The sequence below is a fragment of the Amia ocellicauda genome, chromosome 6 (assembly GCF_036373705.1).
Source record: "Amia ocellicauda isolate fAmiCal2 chromosome 6, fAmiCal2.hap1, whole genome shotgun sequence".
In the NCBI taxonomy this organism is placed as follows: domain Eukaryota; kingdom Metazoa; phylum Chordata; class Actinopteri; order Amiiformes; family Amiidae; genus Amia; species Amia ocellicauda.
The window spans coordinates 7,456,231-7,478,731 of NC_089855.1; the positions used below are offsets into that span (position 1 = coordinate 7,456,231).

The window sequence follows — 22,501 nt, forward strand, 5'->3', positions numbered from 1 at the left end:
TAGGCTTCTGCTTAATAAGGACACACACTCTGTGCAATAATGCTAAAGGGGAATGTTCATTTTAAAAAAAGGCACAACTTTATTCAGATCACATGGTAGACAACCAGAACAAGCAATACTATCACAGTGACACACATCTTTCATACATTTTCTAAATACCATCACACGTTTGTGGAAATACAGTTACAAAAAGCACAGCTTGAATGCTAATTTACAGTTGTACAGTTTTAGTCTGTTTGATCAGCGCAGAGATCTTTCTTTTCCACAGTATTGAGGTGTCAGTGAACACGTCTCATTCCAAAGAAATGCAGACGATTCTTAGACAATGTCAGTGGATAAAACGTGTCCGAACATGCCGTGTTGTAAAGAAATATTGCATTGTTAAAGATGACTTTTGAGGTTTAATACACTTTTTCTTTGCTCAGCATTGTATTCCAGTGGCTACAATTATTCGGTTAATCATTATTTAATGTTCTCTTCGCTTGCACACTGTCTACACAGAAAACAAAAAATGACAACAAAGCAAACAGCCAAAGTCTTTTCTACACAAACTCCCAACAGTATTTACAACACAACATTAAAAGATATGGCTTCAAAAGATAAATGTGCCATCTGAGCTACTTTCCTCAGCTGTGAGATCATCTGAGCTGTCAGGTATATACAATTCTGCAATCTATGAACACAAAAAATATTGGAACAGAAAAGCAACGTGTACAAAAAGCATTTCTATTAATGATTTTCAGCTGTAAAAGGCAGCTCTGGTCTATGTTTTCTTGTTTTTTAATCAAAGTGCAATCATGAGAAATAAAATTTTAAACATCATAAACTTGCCAGTATTAGCTTGAATTGTATCGAAAAATAGTGTGTTATGCAAAAGATATGTTACAGATAAAAAAATGCATCTAAAGTTTTATACCCCCTGAGAGATACAACAATATTGTACTTCAGAAGTCTTTAGTATCACTCACAATGGTCCTTTCATACCAACACGTGTGTGTATATTTTCAGTTTCAAAGTAACCTTAAAAAGAGTGCAGTTCCTCTAAGAAGAGTTAGAAACAGCAGAGCACAGAACAACACAGACATGATATATGACACCAGACCTTCTATAAAGAGTCCATACCCAGGTTTACAATTTCTAAGAACAGCAACATTTAAAACCTACAAATTAAAATGCGTTTTCGGCCAATCGCAGGTAGCAGAGGCAGGGAGGCGTTTGCAGAAGATGCTCGGAAAGTGATTTGTTGACGGCATTCCTTCAATGAGGCTTTCCTGAAGGGGTTACGATGTCCTGAGCAGATTGCTGAGGACTGGAGAAAACACGGACAATTAAAACTTCAATAGTGTGACGTGTGGAGGATTGCCGTCTCACCACACTCATGACTCAGAGTCTAGTCCAGCAGAAAGGACAGACACACACACACAGCACATACTTGCTTACAAAAGTACAAACACTTCCTTATGTCAGATTTTAAGTTATCAGAACAATATTGTGAAAACTTACCCTGAGGTTCAGAGTGGGTTCCAGCTTGGGTCTTGTTTCCACTCTCTGGGTCAGCTGTGGGTAAAAAACAAACACAACTGTGTTATACATCTGAATCTCCACCCCACAAAAAAAATGACGTTGAAGTTACAAGCTATACATTTAAGCGATAAAAAATTACAGGTTTTTTGTTTATAATTATGAATGTGTAATACCAAATTACACCTTTCTAGACACTGCACAGCGTGTAAGATTATCCCTTAATTATTGTATATATTTGTAAACATCTGACAGTAGTCAATCGTTGCTTCAGCCACACTGCTGAGCTTCAGTCCAGGGTGATGCGTCAACATCAATGGGCTTTCAAGAATCAGCAGAAAGTTCTTACACTTGATTATCTGGCCCCATATAAAGGCTTATTGCACATAATACCCATGTATGCATAGAATAAAAGCATCTCAATTCATCTCCAATATCCTGCACATGCCAAGACAAGCTTGCGACAGCCTTACCAAGTCCTCATGCTTGTGGAAAAGCTTTACGCCCGATTCTTACTGGTTTGTCATTCTCCCACCTGTGAGGAAACTGCCCTGGTGATCGTTGAGTTGTTAAAAAGGTGGCACGTACCTCCCCCTGAGACTTTGAAGCACAGTTTCTTCTTCTGATAAGCGAAATAGCTGGACGCTGCGCCCAGCAGAGCGACTCCCACTGCGCTCACAATCCCAGCGATCTTACTAGATCCGGCTTCTGCGAAGAGGAGCAACAACACAGTCACCTAAACCCCTTATTTACGCATCTATACATCTTGAATTGAACCTGCTCAGTGATGTGATACTCAAACACAAAATGGCTGCTACTAAAAGAATGTGTACATCATTGCAATTTCACATTATTAATCTGTCTACTTGTATTTTGAAATAGTAATTTAGATGATGTGTATATATTACTGTATTCTACAAACCTGTAATTTAACAGCACTATTTTGGTAATAACCAGTCTGACTAACTTTAATTCGTCAGTTTAATCCCAGACCCAGAAGAGGGCAGTGTGTCACTACTTTTGATTTTGTGCCACGATTTCCTTTGAAACAGGACATGCAGATTGGACGCCAGGTTAACAGTTTCACTCACAATCCTCACAAACGCTACTGTGGTCAGAAACATACTTTGGACACATTAGATATGAAATGCTTCAGCTCCACTGATTGCAGTTGGTACTGCATTCAATTAAATAAACTGTTCGGTGACACAGAAAGAGTAGGTCTGAGTTTCCCTTTCACCGATACCAATTAGCATAATACAGTTAATTGGCAAACGGAGAGGAACACACTGCATAGGATTACAGTTGTGATTCTGAGACGGATATGGGGAGGCCTGGTAGATAACTTTAAACCAGCACAGGTACCAGTGGATTTCCAAACACTTTTCATTTGAACCAAGGAGTGCCACACACTGTGTATTAGAGTATGAGACATGAGAATATTACACGTTTAAACCTCTCAAAAAATCGATGGGGAAGATATGCGTCCTCTGGGGGTTAAGGATTGAGCTCAGGCTTTGATTAAACTTATGATTATGTTACTCTACATAACAACGTGTGAAGAAGATGTGTTGCAAAGCACACAGGACAGAGTCACATACTGTACAATTCATCTTCCTGAAAGTTCACACAAATTGGAATGTATTTGAATTTGTTTTTTCATTATTTTGTCTTGAGGTTCGGTTGGAAACCATATATGAAATATAGGCAACATAATCTAACTTTATTAATATTAAGACATTTCTGTTCAAATGTCCACTTACTGACATTATTAGGGAAGTCTAGATGTTCATATAACTTTCGGATACGTCTAGAACTTCCTCAAATTGTTCGCCTTCATTAAGCACATTGTTTTTCATATGGGAATCAATAACGGGTCTCTCTGTCTCTGTCTCTCTCTCTCTCTAGCGGTGCTGGTGTTAAACATTGCAGGTGTTGAGCAGTGGATTTTAATTCCTCTTTTGTTAAAGATTACAGGGAATTAATCAGAATAGTGGCTGAGAATTGGGTGATGTGCAAGGCCTTCTTGCGACTCAGTATGGAGTAGGCAGTTTGCTTGCACGTCATTTGAACACAGTACAAAATAAAATAAATGCTCCTGCAACAATAATATGACAGAACATTTAAAAAAATTAATTTCCCAAATACAATTATTTCAATTAAAAAAAAAAAAGAGAGAATTTTACATATGACCGCTATATTTTTAAATTGTTGGTAACAAAGACAATTGAATTGATATTTAAATAACGTGCTGTAATAAAAAAAAAACAAAGACTACTTGAAGTAAAATATTTTATTATGCTATCTTTCCACATGAAATGAAATTAATAACATTCACAGAAAACAATTGAAGCTACAAAACAAACCAAAACAAAAGTCCTAGATGTAATCATCTGCACAGTAAACACAGAACTGTGTGTTTTAAGACAGTGTTGAAATGAAAGCCCTGGATCACGCCTGGCCCGAGGGGATGCTATACACACCAGCACTTTACATTCGACAGGGGCTGAGCCATGTGCTACACAGGCAAACAATTTACATCATAAAAACAAAAACAAAAACAGGCACAACACAAAGTTGCAGAATTGAGCTTATGTAAAAGTCTAAGGCTCCCATTCTCCATTCTTTGGATAACTGGGAGCATCACTTCCACTGAAAAGGACTTTGTGGAGTTGTATTTAAAAAGAGAGCAAAGACATTTTCCAAGCAACCGCACACACATGTACAAAAAAATAAAAGCACCAACCACAGATGAAGTGAGAGGAGAATGTTTTCAAAGAGGAGATCACATGGCATTTAAATTGTTTGAAAAGCAGACTTGTCTGAAGCAAGCGGAAGACAGACAGCTGGGCAGTTACCAGCTGTGTTCTGCAGTCGAACCGTATGTAAATAAAATGAACCAGCATAAGCAGCTCCTGTAGCCAATGACTAAAAATAGAAATGTAACCAGAGGAGTTTATCCTGTCTTTCCTTTATAAAAAGCATACTTGACTTGTAAAGTAACATTTATTGTGCTGTAACAATCTCAGCCTTCTGGAGCTATACTTCAGAAAATTACCAAACAAAACCAGTAAACAACTTTTGGACAGGACGTGGCACTGGAGCAGACCGGCGCTGTGATCACGTGTGCCTGGATTTACATCTGCAGCTGCCGGATTCCCGCTTAGAGAATAAAAGGTCGAATAACATCCCTCGACACGCAAGTCATTGTGTCCTGCTAGCCTCGACATTCTCCACGACACAGTAAAATAAGCATTTCCCCAAGAAGACTTGTGCAAAAACTGCAGAAGTGCACCGCCCAAGTCGGGGGAACGGAAAACAGCCGTAAAAGCATCCTGGCACAGGTTTCAGATCAGATGACTTGCTACAATCTCTTGCTTTAATTAAATCAAGCTTCTCCCAAACTACCACATTATTTCCTTCTCTTCTCGCTCTGAATATATTCTCACAGAGCCGAAATGTGCAAAGGCAGGAGTGGAATAAACAAACATGAAAAGCAGCACCCCGTCCTCAATACGGTCAGAGCACTGGATTGATGGGGGTCACGCTTCGCAAATCAGATTTAAAGACACTGCATTTGAAACCTCCAACCAGTCTGGAGCTTCCGAGACGACAACCATTGTAAACCCAATGCCAGAAGACAGGAAAGAAAGACATCCACTGAGCCCCTCCAGATAAAAAAAAAAGCCATGCAGAAGCACCCCTGTCAACTTCAAAACCGCACAATCATTCGTCCAGATTCAGCATCTCCAGGGCTCGCTCCACCAGCGGTGCCACTACTTGTTTTAAATTGTTTATCCAAACTCTGAGGCTGTCGGGTGCGTTAGCGTTTAGAAACTTCAGAAGCCGGCTCCACTGAATCGCTAAATCTGCAACGAAACATAAGTGTAGCAGAGTTTTAGATGTGTGCATGTACAAAGCCAAGGAAGTATATGCTGTGTAATGTGTAAGCACCCCCAGACCTCAGCAGGACCCCTAATAATAGGCTGCCTCAGATATCCAGAATAAACCTTTGTTACTGCAGGCATCAGTGCCTCTAGGAACTAATGAGAACCCGAAGGCTAACAAGGTCTCAAACACTCAGGCTTAGTTGATACCGGCATCTATTTCTGCCGTCCCTACCTGTCTTCACAGCTGTTATTAGCTTTGTTAATCCATGTCCGTGACTAAGCATCACCCATTTATTAATAATTACACTCCATGGAAAGGAAGCCCTCGACAGCGCCATCGGGAGATACACAGCAAGGCGCCCGTCCCAGTGATCAGCTTGTGGGTGTGCGGTGATTTTTGAGTGGAAAACAGGGCAGGCAGAACACAAGACGCGTTGTTTTTGTTGTTAACGAAGAGATTAGTTTTAAAACTAATGAGATGCGCACTTTCTTTTTCACTCCGAGAATGACAAAGCTAGGCGATAACCACACAGCTGGCACACTGACTAATTAGTGAAGCACTCCATATTTCCTGGTTGCCGTTTAAAGAGCTGCCATTTAATGAAAATAAACTAATAATAAATACTAGTGTCATCAGGATCTCAGGAGTCGGTTGAGAGTGGGAAATGGATCAATATTGCCCGTGACAGCTTTAAAGGCATAAATATGCCATCTGGCAGCACGCATAATGACTGAAATAGTCTATACCCCATCTATAGCTTAAAGCAGCACTGAAATATGGAAATTAATCTTCCATCGTTGCTGCAGAGCCGGTGTTATTGTGAAATAGGCTGTTGTTGCAGGCATTTAAAGAAGGACAAGATAGAGAGGTTGTTTTACAGAAAAAGCACGACAAATCTACTCCAGTTTCAAGGACTTAAGATACTTTGATATCCCAATGCTGGCAAACAAAACTTCAAGATTATTCCCCCAAAACACAATACAAATATTAACTATAGCACTAAAAATAATCAGACACGGCTCCCTTTGCCAGAAACGGATTGTAGCAAAGGTCAAGTGCGGATCCGAGTGTGTGTGTGTGTGTGTGCGTGCGCGCGGACATGTACCAGTACCAGGACATGAACCGACACTCGACCGCACTCAATCACAGAGCTGGGAGTGTAGCAAAGCGATTAATGGAGATTGGCCTTGAAAATGTGTCATGTGTCTGAACACCTCTGGGATGAACTTAAAAGCTAATCAGAAATAGACCACTTCTCTCAATTAACTAGAGAGTGCAGTGTAGGGGGAAGAGTATTATCCAGTCAGATAATGCGTGTATGTGAATTAAAAATTATAATATTATAATGAAAAGGAAAAAAGGAGGCTCAATATTTTCATGAGAGGCAAGTGAGAAGGAAGAAAACTTGAATCGTCAATCGTCAATTATGATTGCTAACCTGTTTGGGGTCCAGAGGTCGGGACTGTTATGTTGGGACTAATACAGACACACCCCCATAAGCAATGCACCTGAACTCAGCTTTCTGCTTTCATTAGCATCACACTTTCATCCTTTTTTATCATTTTTCTCAAAAAAGCAACACAAAACCGCACTATTCATCCTCGTACACAGAAGGCTCATGTTCACAAATTGATTCAAACTGCCCTCCAGAACGCCAGAAAGTAAACAAAGGTATGTAACGGGTAAGTAAATACACTATATGGCCACAAATATGTGGACACCTGCTCATTGAACATCTCATTCCAAGATCACGGGCATTAATATGGAGTTGGTCCCCCTTTGCTGCTATAACAGCCTCCACTCCTCTTGGAAGGCTTTCACTAGATGTGGGAACATTGTTGTGGGGATTTGCTTCCATTCAGCCACAAGAGCATCAGTGAGGTCGGGCACTGATGTTGGGCGATCAAGCCTGGCTCGCAATTCATCCCAAAGGTGTTTGATGGGGTTGAGGTCAGGGCTCTGTGCAGGCCAGTCAAGTTCTTCCACACCAATCTCCACAAACCCTTTCTCTATGCACCTCGCTTTGTGCACAGGGGCTTCATCAGGGAGGGAGCTTTACACTCCAGCCGACGCTTGGCATTGCGCACGGGGACCTCAGGCTTGTGTGTGGCTGCTCGGCCATGGAAACCCATGTCGTGAAGCTCCCAATGAACAGTTCTTGTGCAGACGTTGCTTGCAGAGGTTGGTAGCGTTTGTTGCGCCCAAGGACAGACCCGGTTTTCACTCTGCGTTTGTTCCTTGAGCTTGTGTGGCTCCAATCCGCGGCTGAGCTGTTGTTGCTCCTAGACGTTTCCACTTCACAATAACAGCACTTACAGTTGACCTGGGCAGCTTTAGCAGGGCAGAAATTTTACTAACTGACATGCTGGAAAGATGGCGTCCTATGAAGGTGCCACGCTGAAAGTCACTGAGCTCTTCAGTAAGGCCCTTGCTACTGCCAGTGTTTGTCTAAGGAGATTTGCATGGCTTTGTGCTTGATTTTATACACCTGTCAGCAATGGGTGTGGCTGAAACAGTAGAATCCACTCATCAGAAGGGGTGTCCACATACTTTTGGCCATTTAGCGTATGAACCTCTTACAGTCCTTAGTCATTTTTGTTTTCCTGAAATCACCATACGAAATACAATTTAAAAAGGCTTTCAAACATGTGTGGAATCTGTGGCTTACACTGACGCAAGTGGTATACGTTTAAGACTAAAAGGCTGAGCCGAAATAATGAAAAAATAAAGATAACACCCCTTATAAACCTGGTCTGTGATTCTAACACAGAGCCATCACAACAAAACAGTGACCCAGGGAACCAAATGCACTGAAATCTCACCCAGTGCACTTTTCAAATTCCCCATTATAGGATCTGCACCAAATCTCCTATTGCCGTTGTTCTTTTTAGTTTCGTCTCGTTTTCTTAAACACGACATAATAAAAAACATCGATGCTGGGAAGAAAGCAAGCTAGCTAGTGTGACTTTGTATTGTAGCTGCCGTCTTCCACAAAGACACACAGATCGAATTAAACCGCATTTTTCCAGACGACTGTCCAATAATGCACAGTTTAAAAAGATTGTAGAAAATGGGACCAAAGAGAATAATTCAACGTACCGTATTGCACAGCAGATAAAATAAGGCGGCTGATAACACAATTTAGTATTGTTGTGGCTATAGTTTTGTGTGTGTATATGTGTATTTTTCCCCAAAAACAATTCACTATGGCCAGATTTAATGAATTAACTAGATTTTAAGTCACAAAAAGGGGGACTATAACATTGTTCAATGCAGAAACTGAACAAACAAGAACATATTTACCTTGAGGTTCTTCCGCTCCTCCTGAAAAACAAATACAACACACCGCTTTAGTTTAAAAGCTGAAGCCAAATACGAAAGTGTAAACAGCTCAGTATGTACAGTACATCACACATCACGAGTTCAATACATTATTTATTACTATAAATTAATTCAAACAACGCATATGAATGATAAACAAACGTACCATGTGTGGAATCCCCAGCGCCTGCTAGAAAAACAAAAACACACAAAATGAGTCTGAAGTCAAGTAAAATGAAAAACATATACATTAAACAGTTCAATCAACCCTGTATTCATGGGGAATGCTAAATTAAAGACATTAAATACTGTAAGTCTGCAGGGGGTTCCCTCCAAAAAGAGAACTGTATTGTGCAGGACTTGTGTTTCTTCACTACACAACGGAAGCATTAGGGCATAATCTGTAACCCTGGTGGCACTTCTGCAGCGTTGGACTGGGCTAAAGTCACGTGCCTCAGGGTGGGGTCGGCAGGCAGTCGTCAAGTGGGTTAGACTACAGTGCCGGCGGGGAATTCCATAGCAGGGTGGAGCCGGCGTGCTTCATGTTAGGGTTTTAGTAGCGGCGGAGCAGGGGTGGGGAGTTGGGGACAGAGTCACAGTCAGGCGGAATCGGAGAGGAACTTCACACAGTCTGGGCCACACAAAATGGACACCACTGTCAAAATCCCAGGACTTCAAACCACAGAATTTAAAACACCAATTTACTACCGTCAAATCCCCCCCACCCCTCCCCATCATTTAATTCAAACATTTGATTGAAATGTAAGATAATAAATACCATATGCGTTGCCACCAGAGCGTCCTGGTAAAAACACAAACACAGAGAGCAGATGAATGTATGAGTAATGTGTTCAGGCAGTAATTAACATACCATGTTGTATGTAATAAGTCATGTATGCTGGATTCCACAGAATGCACTGTATAGGCAAAGAAAAATACTGACTATCGTTATGTGCTGTCGGTGCTTTGGATATTTACTGATTTGTACACCCAGGTACAGAACCGCGGCTTCACGGCTACAGGCCGATTGCGCTGCCAAGTCCGTGGGTTAAGCAGCATTTGAATGGGTTAATGCTCTGTGACAGGAGGCTGCTGTCACATGGATTAGGCTTGCAGGGAGAGCAGGGGGGCGGTTTGTTAGCATGCAGGGCATAGAAAGGGGTCTAATCCAGGTACAAACTGGCATTATCTTGATTACATTATATTACTGAGAGAACTACACTGAAGTCCCCTAAATCAGACACTCACCTTGATCAATACGGTAAAAATATAGAGTCGTATATCATACTTTCAAGCATATTACCTACTCTCGGTTGACTACTGCACTCAGATTTGAGATCCGTTTCAAACGGTCAGTTTCACCCAGGAGCGAGACCTGCGTAAGCACGCCTGCAATCACAGCGCCTTTGACCTCATTAGTGCAAAATCTCTGGAGCAAAATAAGCCAGACTGCAATGTAGGGTAAAGAATAGGCTATTAAGTGCTTCAGAGAAGCGCGATTCAAACTTTCACGGATACAATGAGAGGAATTTAAAACCTCTCTCTTGTTCTCTTTTTTTTTTTTTTTTTTTTCTGTCCCTCCCCAAAATATACAGATATCTTTTAAATTTGTTTCAATCATACTCCATGTGCAGTTTAATTACTTATGCATGTCAAGTATTTTATCTCATTTTATACTCTTATACAGGTTTAGAGAATAAGTCACTTGGCTAAATCACTTCCATATACAATAATCTCAACTGATATCTCATGAATAATTACAATCTCTCTTGTACATTGCGGTCCTCTGTGTCTTTATTAATACATCTTACCCTTAAAGGCGCCTGTGAAAAATAATCAGATCCATTCTCTGCTGATGCTTTCAAGCATTTTTCAAAACGATACTCGTGACTATTTAAATAAAGCCGTCGGTTTCTTTTTGACTAAACAACAGCTGAAGGTTTTCAATTTAATGCACAAATGTTCTCTTTTCCATGATGAATGACGAGGAAAAACTCTCAAAGCAAAGATAGAAACAGTATCACAGTATGAAGGCAGTAAGAAACCAATCGAACCAGGAAATCTGTCCCCTACCTCCACCGTGGCCTTTGTCAGGAGTGTACTCTCCTCCAGCAGCATTGAATAAGTCATCATCGCCGAAGGACCCACCACCTGGAAGAAAGCAAGAGCAAAATCTAGATCTATATCATCACCGCCATCGCCTTCAGTCTCAGCCGAGCCTCCGCGGTACCCGGGCCTCCAAAAGACTCATCCATGAGCGCCAGTCGGGCTTCTCCCATCTGTACCGGCCGCTGAAAACCTCCTGACCTCTCCACCCTGCAGGAGACCTCTGCTGCACGACAATCCCTCCTCCATGCTCTGCCAGACTCTTGTGTTCGTGTCAAGAAGCTACACGTTTCAGCCGATTGTATTAACTGACACGAACACACACTGATTGCTTCTAACGTGATGCTTCCAAGACTCGTAGGATTAGGACTAGATATGCAAGAAACTGAATTACTGACATTAGACAGGAGCATATTGTGACACACTCTATAAGGGGAGCTCGATCGCTAGGTTCATACACTACATGATTAAACGGTTACATTCTATCATGATTTAAATAAACCCACCAGATGTTAAACCACACTTCCTGTTTCTCCAAGATGAAAACAGATTAAAAGGAAGATTCGGCAACTCACCAGTACCGCTGTCCTTCGGTGGCTTTACAGGTGGCTTGTACGGATCTGGACGCCATTTAGAAGTTTGAAAGAAGAAACAAATATATGCAATGAATGCCTACTGATGTTCACGGCATGAAAGTAAGGCGCTATTGTAATTCAATGTATTATAAACACACACAAAAAATGAAAAACATCCATATCAGCTCATTTTCAGCTCCACCTCCTTTCTTTCTCCTCACCAGATCATGCCTCCAGAGAAACGTTTCAGAAACCCTAGAACAGCCCCAACCTGCACGGTTTACTACAACCGATTCGGAGGAAATTCGTAAGACGGTAAAGTAATGACAGAAAGAGAAAACCAAACTGGTGTACATTATTGAACCAACTGAGATCCAAACTGTGACCCAAACACTTCAGCTGGAGTTGATCAGACCTGGCACTAGCAGACACACCCAGGTCACCCTTCACAGCAAGACACGCAGTTACATTTATTTCACATTCACGTACCTGAGCCGCCACCCAGAGCATCGTCGAGACTGAAGTCATCTGGGGAGAAAAACAAACGGTGACGTCACAAAAAACGCGTATCAGCAGGGTTGACCTGTTGTTCGGTGCCATGTTTCTTTCTGCCTGGAACGACTTACAACACATCCTCTTTCCACTTCAAATGACGCGATAAATAAAACGCGTCTCAGTTACTTCACACGGCAATGGATTGGGAGCGAGCGGCGGTTTTGAAAACTCACCTCCAGCAGGTTTCTTCGGAGGCGGAGGAGGAGGCTTGGTTGTGGCTGAAAGACAGGAAGCAGAAGAGTCTGACAACGGCACAAATTGCACAGATCAAGCCCGTCCGTCCTGGGTTAGTTCAAACGGACGTCAGTTTAAGACTCACACATGCCCCGACACAGGGAAATTGATTGTAAACATACCTGGGCCACCAAAAGCGTCTCCGAGGTCAAAAGTACCTGTGGGGAAGACGCTGCATTTAGCATATAATCAAACCAAACAAAACCTCTCCACGTGTTTTACTATGACAAATTAAGAATCAAAGGGGAAATATTTAAGTATAATTAAATCATTCATTGCACACAAACATCAGAATTGTGTATCTGGGCCGATTCATATTCATTTGTCCTTCAAGAAGTATTTTTTTCCCCAGTTAATACACCATTTCTGGTGCAACGTATCAAATAACTGCGACTGCGTTGGATTTCTCTGTTTTAGTTCACAGATTACCAGGAGCAGATGTAGGTGTTCATCCTTTGAAAGAGGGAGGAGCTACACAGTTCTCAGATGATTGCAGATTATAATTTTCTTACAGGTCATTCATTAAGCCCTTGGGAGAGACGCTTTTAATCAGGACACACGTCTCCTCATTAAGGAAAACACGCCTCGGTTCCAAGTTACCGTTTCTGCCGTCAAATCTGTCCGATGCGTGTGCAAACATTTCCCAGCATACCAGGGCCGGGGGATGTTTTCAGTTTAGTGTAATTTTGGTTTGTAAACTTTAATTAAATGATTTTATTCTGCAGCAGACTTCAATAAACAAATGACAGGTCAGGTCTCTCTTTCTTTTCTTCACACACTGAATAAAACTCAACTCAGCAATGAATACATGATTGTGTTAATCTAACTCATATGATCATGTCACATTATTTCACTTTGGGACAGTATTTGGGAACTCTCACCTCCCCCGGGATTCTGTGGAGGCTTCGGTTTGGGAGTGGGAGGCTTGGTTGGGCCTAAAAGACAGAAGAGCATTTCGTCAGCGTTCATAACATCTCTCGGACACGTTTCCAGCTCAATATCAAAGGCGATGCACATTAAGATTAAATAGGAAAGCTTTTGCCCCTTTCGCTGCTCATACTGAGGGATACACAACGAAATCTGCATCCTACAGAGTTTTAGCTCAATTCACAATTATTGTTGATTATTTGTGGCTTTTTTTCCTTCACTTATTTAGTAGCATAAAACAAACCAAAGACTTAACCGGATGCAACAGGATATTCTCTAGACTGCTAGTGTTAATCATATTTACCCAATCACTTGCTTATATACATTTCAACTTACCTCCAAAGTCATCTAAAGCATCACCTAGATGAAAATCTGAAAAAATAATAAGAGAGTAAAATCATAATGTGTTAATATTATTCAGAAACAATCCAAACCCTGGATGTGTGACGGTGACAAACTCTAATGGATTTCACATTACAGTTTGAATCTTGGATTCAATTTAATTAATGATTATGTTAGTTTGTCCAAATACTTTTGAGCCCCTACAATTGTTGGGACCACATATAAAAATGGGTGTAATTCCTACACCGTTCACTATAATTCCTATACCCTCAAATTAAAGATGAAAGTTAAGCACATATTAATTGTTTCCTTTCAAATCCATTGTGGAGGCCTACAGAGCCAAAATTATGGCAACTGTGTCACTGTCAAAATATGTATGGACCTAACTGTATATTTAGTATGCCATTGCAAACCATAAGCTTAAGTTGTATTTGTTAAAACAATAGCAAAATGGTCTTAAGTGTCCTGCAAAAAACAATGAGCTGTAAAATTGAAAATCATAGATGATCAAATGAATTAACTAAACCGTATGAGATATTGTCTGAAGGCAGGCGGTGTCATCTTTGCCAGAGAGGAGAGCACAGTATTCATGGCTACCGTGTATAAATATGACTCAGCTGTTGATCTGGGTCTAGACTTACAGACCTCTGAACTGAAACTGCATCTAGAGTTTAATTAGGGTCTGGACTTACAGAACTCTGTGTACTGAAACCTCTTCTAATAGTAGATCTATGCATTCACTGAAAGCTGTTGATGTTTTATTTTTATCACAGATGTATATATGGTAGAGAAGAGTGGAAATGGGGTCAAGTTTCTGAACAGACCTTAGCCAGGGCTTTCTTTCCATTTCTTGTGTCCTTTTTCCTTTCTTTATATCGACTTTATATCCCTTATTTGTGCCTTCGTTTAATTGCAAATCTCAAAAAGGGCATTATGCACATTGCACAGCTTGAGAGAAAATAAAACAAGAACGCAGGGACAATTAAAGTGGGGCAGAAATAGCGTGCCGTTTTTATTGGAGGACGGCTTCCATTCAGTGGCACTACTTGCTACCTGCCCACCACGTTCCCCTGGAGCAGTCGAAAGCAACACACCGAAACACATCACAGCATGCTATAATCACTCCTATTGTTCTTTATTCCAGTCACTTTATAAGAGCAACACTGTGTTCGTTCAACACTTATCCCAGAAGCAAAGGACGTCTTCAGCCTTCATAAAACAAACAAACACCAAAAAGTACTTCAGGAAAAAAATCAAGAGGCGTTTATTTGACACAGCTATTGTCTGGGTTTCAGATGACACCACGCCTCACAGCTTCTGCAAATCAGGCAGGTTATGAGTCATGACATGAATACCCATCTAGTCCAACACAGACAATATGGGAAAACACCCCAAGAGCCCCAGGCAGGGATGCATTATTAAAGAGAAATGGAAAATTACAAGACAGGCAACATACAAAAAATCTGTAAGATACTACAAAGAAGCCCCATGTGAACACTGGATAAATACTTTGGATGCATTTATGCTGTACTGCAATGGCCAACTACTGAGGACAAAGATTTCCCAAACGACACCAGACTATCCAATCAAGACTAAAACTATACAAACTAGCGTGTCATCTTTTATTGGTTCTTCTAAAATCAAATCAGCAGAACTACATTCTGACAAAGCTGGTACACTAAATGCCATAGCACAGTGTAGACCTGCTGGGTAGCCATGCATTAGCCAGTATGTCGTGCCAACTAGTTCAACAGCCATGACGCATTATAACCAAAACAGAAATAGCGAGCGCAAGAAACTTCAAGGGGAAATGAAATCGCCTGGCATGATCAGAAACCACATAAGTAACGACAGGAAGTCAAGTGCACATACTCTACACACACAATTATCTCGCAGCCCTTTCACTCAGTGCATTTTAGTTACAATTTACAAGGACTTCTGCTTACTATGAACAGGTCATTTAACATAAATCAGAAGAAGCCAGTACTTCACTTGAGCTCCTCTGGTTTTTGATGCACAAAAAGGCCTATTTGACTGTGAAATCATTACTCTGCAGCCTCCCATTCACGAGATGCAGCCCATCAAAGTTTGACACGCTTTGTATCGCCAACCAGCCTCTGCACGATAATCTCTTCCTCCACAGTTGACATAAAAAGGAGTTTTAGTTTGTTTTAAAGCTCTCAATAAGATAAAAGTTGTATCTTTGGCATCGCTCACGTCAAAACATGCAACTTTTGTTTCTGATTTCTACGATTTTTTCTAATAATATTTACATAAGCTAGATTAAGCTAGATTGAAATTCGCTCACCTTTCTTCAAAGTAATTGGAAAGTCTGTCACCATTTTAATGAACTGTTCTAAATTATCTTTCTGTATTTCTCTTTTCTGCCAGAGCCAAGTGTGCTTTGCAAATTAAACCTTAATCATCTGGTGTGATTTAATCCATACAATTTATATATAACATACAATGCAATATATTGCTTCTGGAGAGTGAGACTCTCTGGCAAGATCTTCTCCTTTAATTTATGACATTTATTATGGAAGTTCAGCCAGTGTACTGGCTCCATTTAAACTGATTGGTAAAACTCCAATTTGAGTTGTTTTCTGAAACATACAGCCAAAAGGATGTTCCCATTTTCTGTGAACCGGCAGGAAGGGCCCACAGCATTGCTGAGCAGCCAGTGTGGCGTCCTGAACAGCAGCCCGGCAGCCCTGCATGGCACCGCTGTGAGCGTTTAAACAGCTCTCACGTTACACCGGTGATCTCTGTCACACAAACAGAGAGCCTTTTGAGGCTGGAAAAGAGAAGATTACATGGAAACTTGATTCAGGTCTTCAAAATCAAAACAGGCCTTGACCATAAGAGTCCAGAGCATCACTTCAACGTGAACAGGGGCACGAGGACAGAGGAACGTAAGGAGAGACCGGGTTTGAAGGGAGTGAGGACAGGAAACAGGAAGCACTTATTCACACAGAGTGAGGTGGACGGACACAGACTGGCCAAGCATCGTGCTGCAGACGACTCCTTGGGGTCATTTAAACACGGACTGGCCGCGATTCTAGAACGATTTAGTTACTGCAGCTTCCAAGACGAGTACATCGGGTCAAATGCCTTCGTCTCACTTCTAGTGCTCGTCTAGCTGTTTGCAATTTTGAACAGAAATACCAGTTCAAGCCAGTCTTAGACTTCACAATCTAATTCTGTATTATTTTCAAATGCCATCCAAATATGCTATTAAAAATGAATAAACTGAAACCATTTTAAGTGTTTTTCCCAGAATGTATTTGAGATTCAGGTGATCTGAAACACAGGTTTGCGGTGTGAAAGTCTGAATTTGATATTGTAGTAGCAATTAAGACAACTGAAGTTTTGTCTTTTTGTTGATGGGGTCTTTAACAATAAACTAAATTATTCAAAGTGACACGTGACACCTGCTATAAAATATAACCAACTGCAAAATTAATTTGGGAATCGATTGCCGTCATTGTCCTTGCATAATACTGACAATAAATTATTTAATTCTGAATACAGAGTCTAAATACGGTAAAGTAACTGAAGATAGTGTTGCTATAGCATAGTCAATTAGAGGAGTAGGTGGCATAGATGCGAATTTGATTAAAGTATCGCCTTTCTACAACCTTAACCATTATGATGTCTTTCTCTGTTTTCTAAAGGACAAACAATGGCTAAACTTGAAGTGTAAAAGTAAAAAAAAAGATCACATATTTTTAAATACCTTCACACACTGCAGAACCCTGAATGCTTCATACAGGCCAGGAATATATACATATATATATATATATATTTTTTTTTTTAAACAACCATTACAGTACTAGCAATACTGTCGAGCACCACAGCTGAGATCTGGGGAGCGTTCGAATTTGCCCTGGGGTCTCTACAGGGGGAAACACCTCTTTGAGCTGCGAAGCCAGATGTTTCACATTGGCAAACATAAGGGAAGCACGCGGCTGGGATCTCCTGGCTGCGGCCATCTTTGTCACCTGTCATGTGGCATCACAGTTGATGAGCGATGCCCAGACAAGCAGCATCTCTCATGAACAGCGGCAGCTTCGCACAGAGGCGGGCTAGGACTTGAGCCTGCAACAGCAATCTCCCAGGGCTCACATCCGGGGGTTCCTGATAACGCGCACACTTCCCTGAATCTGCGGGAGAGCGCCCTGAATAAAGCAAAGGATCGAGTGCCTGAAGATAATAGACCACAAACTGAAATGACGCATACATAGCAGCCTGTAGACAAGGCCTTACATGCACAGTTATCGCTTTATTTATTCCCGTCAGCTAATCATCTTAACTTGCTGCACAAGAGACATGTTTGCTATCTGGTCAACAGCAGGAAGAGAAACAACAACAACACAAAAACTACATCTGAGCAGCAAATATAAACACAGTTCTCCGAATATCAGTCACATGTGAAAAAGATAAATGACTCACACTCTTACTAATACACTTCACAAACAAAACATATTGATATGAAGATGTTTTGTAGACAGAACATGAACTCGTTATGTTTGTGAAGATCAATATATTTGTGGAGTGTATCCACCAGAGTGCGAGATATGTATTTTATTGTGTGGCGACAAGTTTGAAAGTCTATCTTCATCTCTTTTTATTCTCTTGGGCAAGTACAATCTTAATGGTGGCCATTCTTCACCAGGGTCACACCGTCCACTGCTCTCTTCACACACTCTCCCCGAGGAATGGCTGGAATGAGAGTGCCTCCTCAGCAGGACTTATTTATCATCAGCCACACCTCGGCCCGCCATTAAAAAGACTCACACTGGCGGGGGAACGCTGCAGGGTTATGAAAGAGCCGAGGCTGGTGAGTCACCCTGGAGGGAGGGGCTGGCAGGATGGCCTGGCTGCTAAGCCCATGTTGGTTTAATTGCCTTTCATGTCTCATTCTTTCCAGCCACCAGAAACTCATATCACCACGGCAGTTCCACAAACAAAAGAAAACAAAGAGACGCTGCGGAGATGGAGGGAAGTAACCATGTGGTGTTCTCATACGAACAACTCGCCACACAAGGACAATTTCACTGTCAATTCATGATTATCTGTCCAAGTTAGCAGCAAAACTACAGGGTCAAAACCTACACTGAGTGGTTTGCAAATAAAATGTAGAATATACCATATAGTTAGACAGTAGAGTGAAGCAAACACCGAGCATAAAGTGCACCACCTACAACAACTGAAATGGAGAGCTACAATACAATAGACCTGAACAGCAATCTGATAGGAAGTGAGTGGCATAATAATACAAATTGATCACACTTAACAGGCTACAAAGTATAATATACTGTGTACAGTTCAAAGTAAAGCAGAGATCTGATGTTAAGGCCCTATTTGGGGATCTGGTTTCAGTGGCGTATTTATAGAACAAGTTATTTTTTGACTTAATTGTTTCTCTCCCTGCTAGTGTCACCCTCTGATTAAACAGCCCGGACCCCCCAACACGCCTCACTGCCAAATCTAAAACTAACCCTCCGAGGGGCAGACTGAAACACAAAATTGAGCCGCCAGCTGATGGGAAATATAAACCTGTACTTGGGCTTCTGTCTTCTGCTCATCTACACTTGCGCATTTGCGATTTGAGGGTGTGGCAAAGTTTTTAATAATAATACTAATAATAACCATCACTTGCAAAGCTTCACATAAGCACATTGTTTTCCAATATTGCAAAGTCAGATGTACAGAAGCACAGTACAACAGCTGACTTTTTCTAAACCCAAACCTAACTTTGCACCCAAGTTTAAAATAGTTTTAGCTCATGTTCGTGACGTCAGCAACGGGCACCACAGACCTGCGCGGGGCCGGTGCCACCCTGACCCACATTCAAAGTCATGATTCAATGCATAGCCAGCTCCTACATCCTGATGTCATGCGATTTTGAATGTTTTTGTCATTTGCACAAATCCCCACCTGCGACAACCCGTATTACACCGATAGATCCGCCACAACACAGTTATTCTGGTCTAAACAGATCACAGAGAAACTCTTCTTAGGTCACCTTAAGTTGAAATGCACACAAGAAATGCCAGGTTTGGTTGCCTTTTCCCCGTTTCAGATGCTCAAATGCTTACCTTGGGCGAGAGCGGCGCCTGTCAGGCTGGCAAGGAATACAATCCGTAGGAAAAGCATTGCTGTGCAGCTGGAAAAAACTTCAAACAACAATAAAGTTGCGTGTCCAGTCCTCCAAAGTGTATATGTATGTACGTGCGGGTCCACAGGAAGTGTGTGCGCAGAAGAAGCCCCTGCTCGCCTCGCCCGGCTGATGGTCTGTTTTTAAAGAGCATAAAGTCGCGGACTAGACTTGCCACGGCTCGGTCCAGACACCGCCCAAAGAATGACTGGCAGGCCAGCGGTCCAATCACGAGTCGTCTAGCGGCGCACGCAGGCAGCCATTGGTTGAGGACATGTAGGGGTTGGGCGGCGCGGATAGGCGCGGTCCTGGGCCCGCTTTGGCAAGAGATGCCCCCGGGGTGCAATGGTGCGGGCGGAGGAACTTACATGGAGTTTGTTTGATAGTTGGGACTTGTTTGTTTGTTTGTTTGTTTGTTTGTTTGTTTAAAGTAGATACTACATGTATTCGCATGCTTCAACTTTGCAAGTCTTTAGGGAGCAAGGTATCCAATCTAAAAAAGTACATAACAAGCCACCGAGAGGGGCAGATAAAGCATTCCCTCTCAAAGACAAACAAGGGTTTCAGTTTGAGAGGCTTGGGCGGTTATTTTACTGCAATGTGGCCTACTAGATTAAAAACAGATGATTTTGTCTTATTTAATAGCCATCATGTTCTCATTTTTCTTTTCCCTAATGTAAAGTTTAGTATGTGGCAAAGAAATTGAGAATACATAACTGTTTTTTTATTCTTGTTTTGTGTCATTTTAAAATGTTATAGTTATAATTATTGTTTTTGTAGTTGTTGTCTTGTGTGTCTCCTGTTTTCGGGCTTGAATGCCTTGAAGCCCAATTTCCATTTGTGTCCCCAGATCTGGAAAAGCTCCTCTGGTTTGATGTGGTCGATGTCTTTCATGATTTTGAAGACTTGGATCAAGTCCCCACGTAGTCTCCTCTGTTCCAGGGTGAAAAGGTTCAGTTCCTCAGTCTCTCAGTAGGACTTTCCCTTCAGACCTGGAATAAGTCTGGTTGCTCTCCTCTGAACTGCCTCTAGAGCAGCGATATCTTTCTTGAAGTGTGGAGCCCAGAACTGTCCACAGTATCCAGATGAGCTCTAACTAGTGCATTGTACAGTCTGCACATCACTGCCCTTGTTCTCAATTCTGCACTTTTGACAATATACCCTAACATTGTTTGGATGGAGAAAGTGAGGAGTCCACATAGACTCCTGGGTCTTTCTCATGCGTTACTTCATCTAGTTCTGTTCCTCCCATAGTGTAATTATAGTGGACATTTCTGTTACCTGCATGTATTACCTTGCACTTGTCTACATTGAATTTCATTTGCCAGGTGTCGGCCCACAACTGAATGTTATCTAAGTCCCTTTGAATAGCCTGTGCTGCCGAGATTGTATCTGCTGAGCCACCTATTTTAGTATAATCTGCAAATTTGACAAGTTTGCTAACTATCCCAGAGTCCAGATCATTAACATAGATTAGAAACAGTAAAGGCCCTAATACTGATCCCTGTGGAACTCCACTAACAACCTCACTCCAGTTAGAAGCAACTCCTCTAATCGACACCCTCTGTTTCCTATACATCAACCAGTTCATAATCCATATTTGAGTTAGTGGCCTATAAATAATTTCCCTCATTTCTTTAAGTACTGTTGGAAATATACCACCTGGCCAGGTGATTTGGTTGTTTTTAATTCTGCTAGTCCCTTTAGTACCTCCTCCTCATTTATCCTGATCTCTCTTAGGGTTTGACTGGACTGATTGTTAAACTGTGGCATGTTATCTGTTCTTTCTTTTGTAAAAACCTCTGTGAAATACTCATTCAGAACATTTGCCACATCTTGTTTTCCAAGATACCTCAATTTTTGCCCTTTATCTGTTTCACTTACTCCTTTATTGTCCTCTTGCTGTTGTAATATTGAAAAAAGCTCTTTGCATTAGTTTTAGCTCCAAGAGCTGTTTCTTTCTATTTCCCTTTGCTTACCTGATCCCTTTCTTAAGATCTCTTTGCAGTTTAACATATTCTATGTATTTTGTTTAGTCTCCGTCCCTTTTGTATGTGCTATACAACATTTTCTTTCTCTTGATATTTTTTGCATACCTCTATTAAACCATTTTGGCCAATGTTTTTTGGTCCTCAATTTGCTAAGGTTCGGTACAAATTTCTCCTGAGTCTCAATTAATATATTCTTAAAATATAACCATCCATTTTCAACTGAATCTGTATCCAGTGTGCTCCAACCTAACTCTTCTAAGTATTGTCTCATACCTTCAATGTTTGCTTTTCTAAAATTGTAGACCATTGTTTTTGACTTGGACCTTGTTTTTTGAAAGAATGCCTCAAAGCTAACCATATTGTGATCACAGTTTGCCATTGGTTCTCTAACTAGTGTCCCTCTGACTCTATCTTGGTCATTTGAAAAGATCAAGTCAATGCATGCACTCTCCTTGGTTGGTTCCATTGAGTTATTGAGTTAGAAAGCAGTCCATCTCAACCATTTATCACACGCCAGCACTGTGGCTTCCAGGTCTAACATCTTGTTCCTTATACTCCTGGCATTGAGGTACAAACATTTCAGGACTTTCCTGCTAGCAGTTTCCCTTTGTTTTCTTTCCTTAGAGGAACGTCTCCCATTGTCAGAGCTCCCTGCCCCCCTGGTCCCTTGTTTAAAAGATTCTTAATTACTGTGCACATACGCTCTCCCAGTCAGACTGAATGTGTGTCTTAACAAATACCACACTGTAATAAAAAATGTAATAGATCAGTGGTTCTTAACCCTGGTCCTGAGGGACCCCCTACCCTGCTGCTTGAACTGAGCTCTCAATTACTTAATTGAACCCTTAATTGAACTAACAATTTCCTAAATCAGAGCC

The 22,501-nt window shown here is 41.3% G+C and overlaps 1 protein-coding gene across 4 annotated transcripts; it reads right to left on the bottom strand.

Annotated features, from left to right (window-relative positions):
• Positions 1 to 55: 55 nt before the first annotated feature.
• On the bottom strand, positions 56 to 19,820 carry LOC136750847 (CD99 antigen). 4 transcript variants are annotated; one of them, XM_066705969.1, is made up of 14 exons: positions 19,574 to 19,817; positions 13,467 to 13,502; positions 13,085 to 13,138; positions 12,326 to 12,361; positions 12,143 to 12,187; positions 11,904 to 11,942; positions 11,415 to 11,459; positions 10,807 to 10,884; positions 9,512 to 9,535; positions 8,900 to 8,923; positions 8,716 to 8,736; positions 2,110 to 2,229; positions 1,504 to 1,557; positions 56 to 1,309 (listed from the first exon to the last, which is right to left on the bottom strand). In XM_066705969.1, exons 1-14 carry the CDS (start codon positions 19,629 to 19,631, stop codon positions 1,281 to 1,283), a joined length of 663 nt encoding a protein of 220 aa, XP_066562066.1. In that variant the 5' UTR covers positions 19,632 to 19,817; the 3' UTR covers positions 56 to 1,280. The 4 variants fall into 4 exon arrangements, with proteins under 4 accessions (XP_066562066.1, XP_066562067.1, XP_066562068.1 ...); XM_066705970.1 differs by lacking the exon at positions 9,512 to 9,535; XM_066705971.1 differs by lacking the exons at positions 56 to 1,309; positions 1,504 to 1,557; positions 2,110 to 2,229 and adding an exon at positions 3,800 to 5,390 and having other exon boundaries at positions 19,574 to 19,820.
• Positions 19,821 to 22,501: the final 2,681 nt, after the last annotated feature.

Coding starts and splice junctions, on each gene's coding strand:
- LOC136750847 (XM_066705969.1), bottom strand. CDS start 19,631: ATGCTTTTCCTACGGATTGTATTCCTTGCCAGCCTGACAGGCGCCGCT. Junction 9,536..10,806: donor TGACAAAGGCCACGGTGGAG/GTAGGGGACAGA, acceptor TGTTTTTACCAG/GACGCTCTGGTGGCAACGCA. Junction 1,310..1,503: donor AACCCACTCTGAACCTCAGG/GTAAGTTTTCAC, acceptor TGTTTTCTCCAG/TCCTCAGCAATCTGCTCAGG.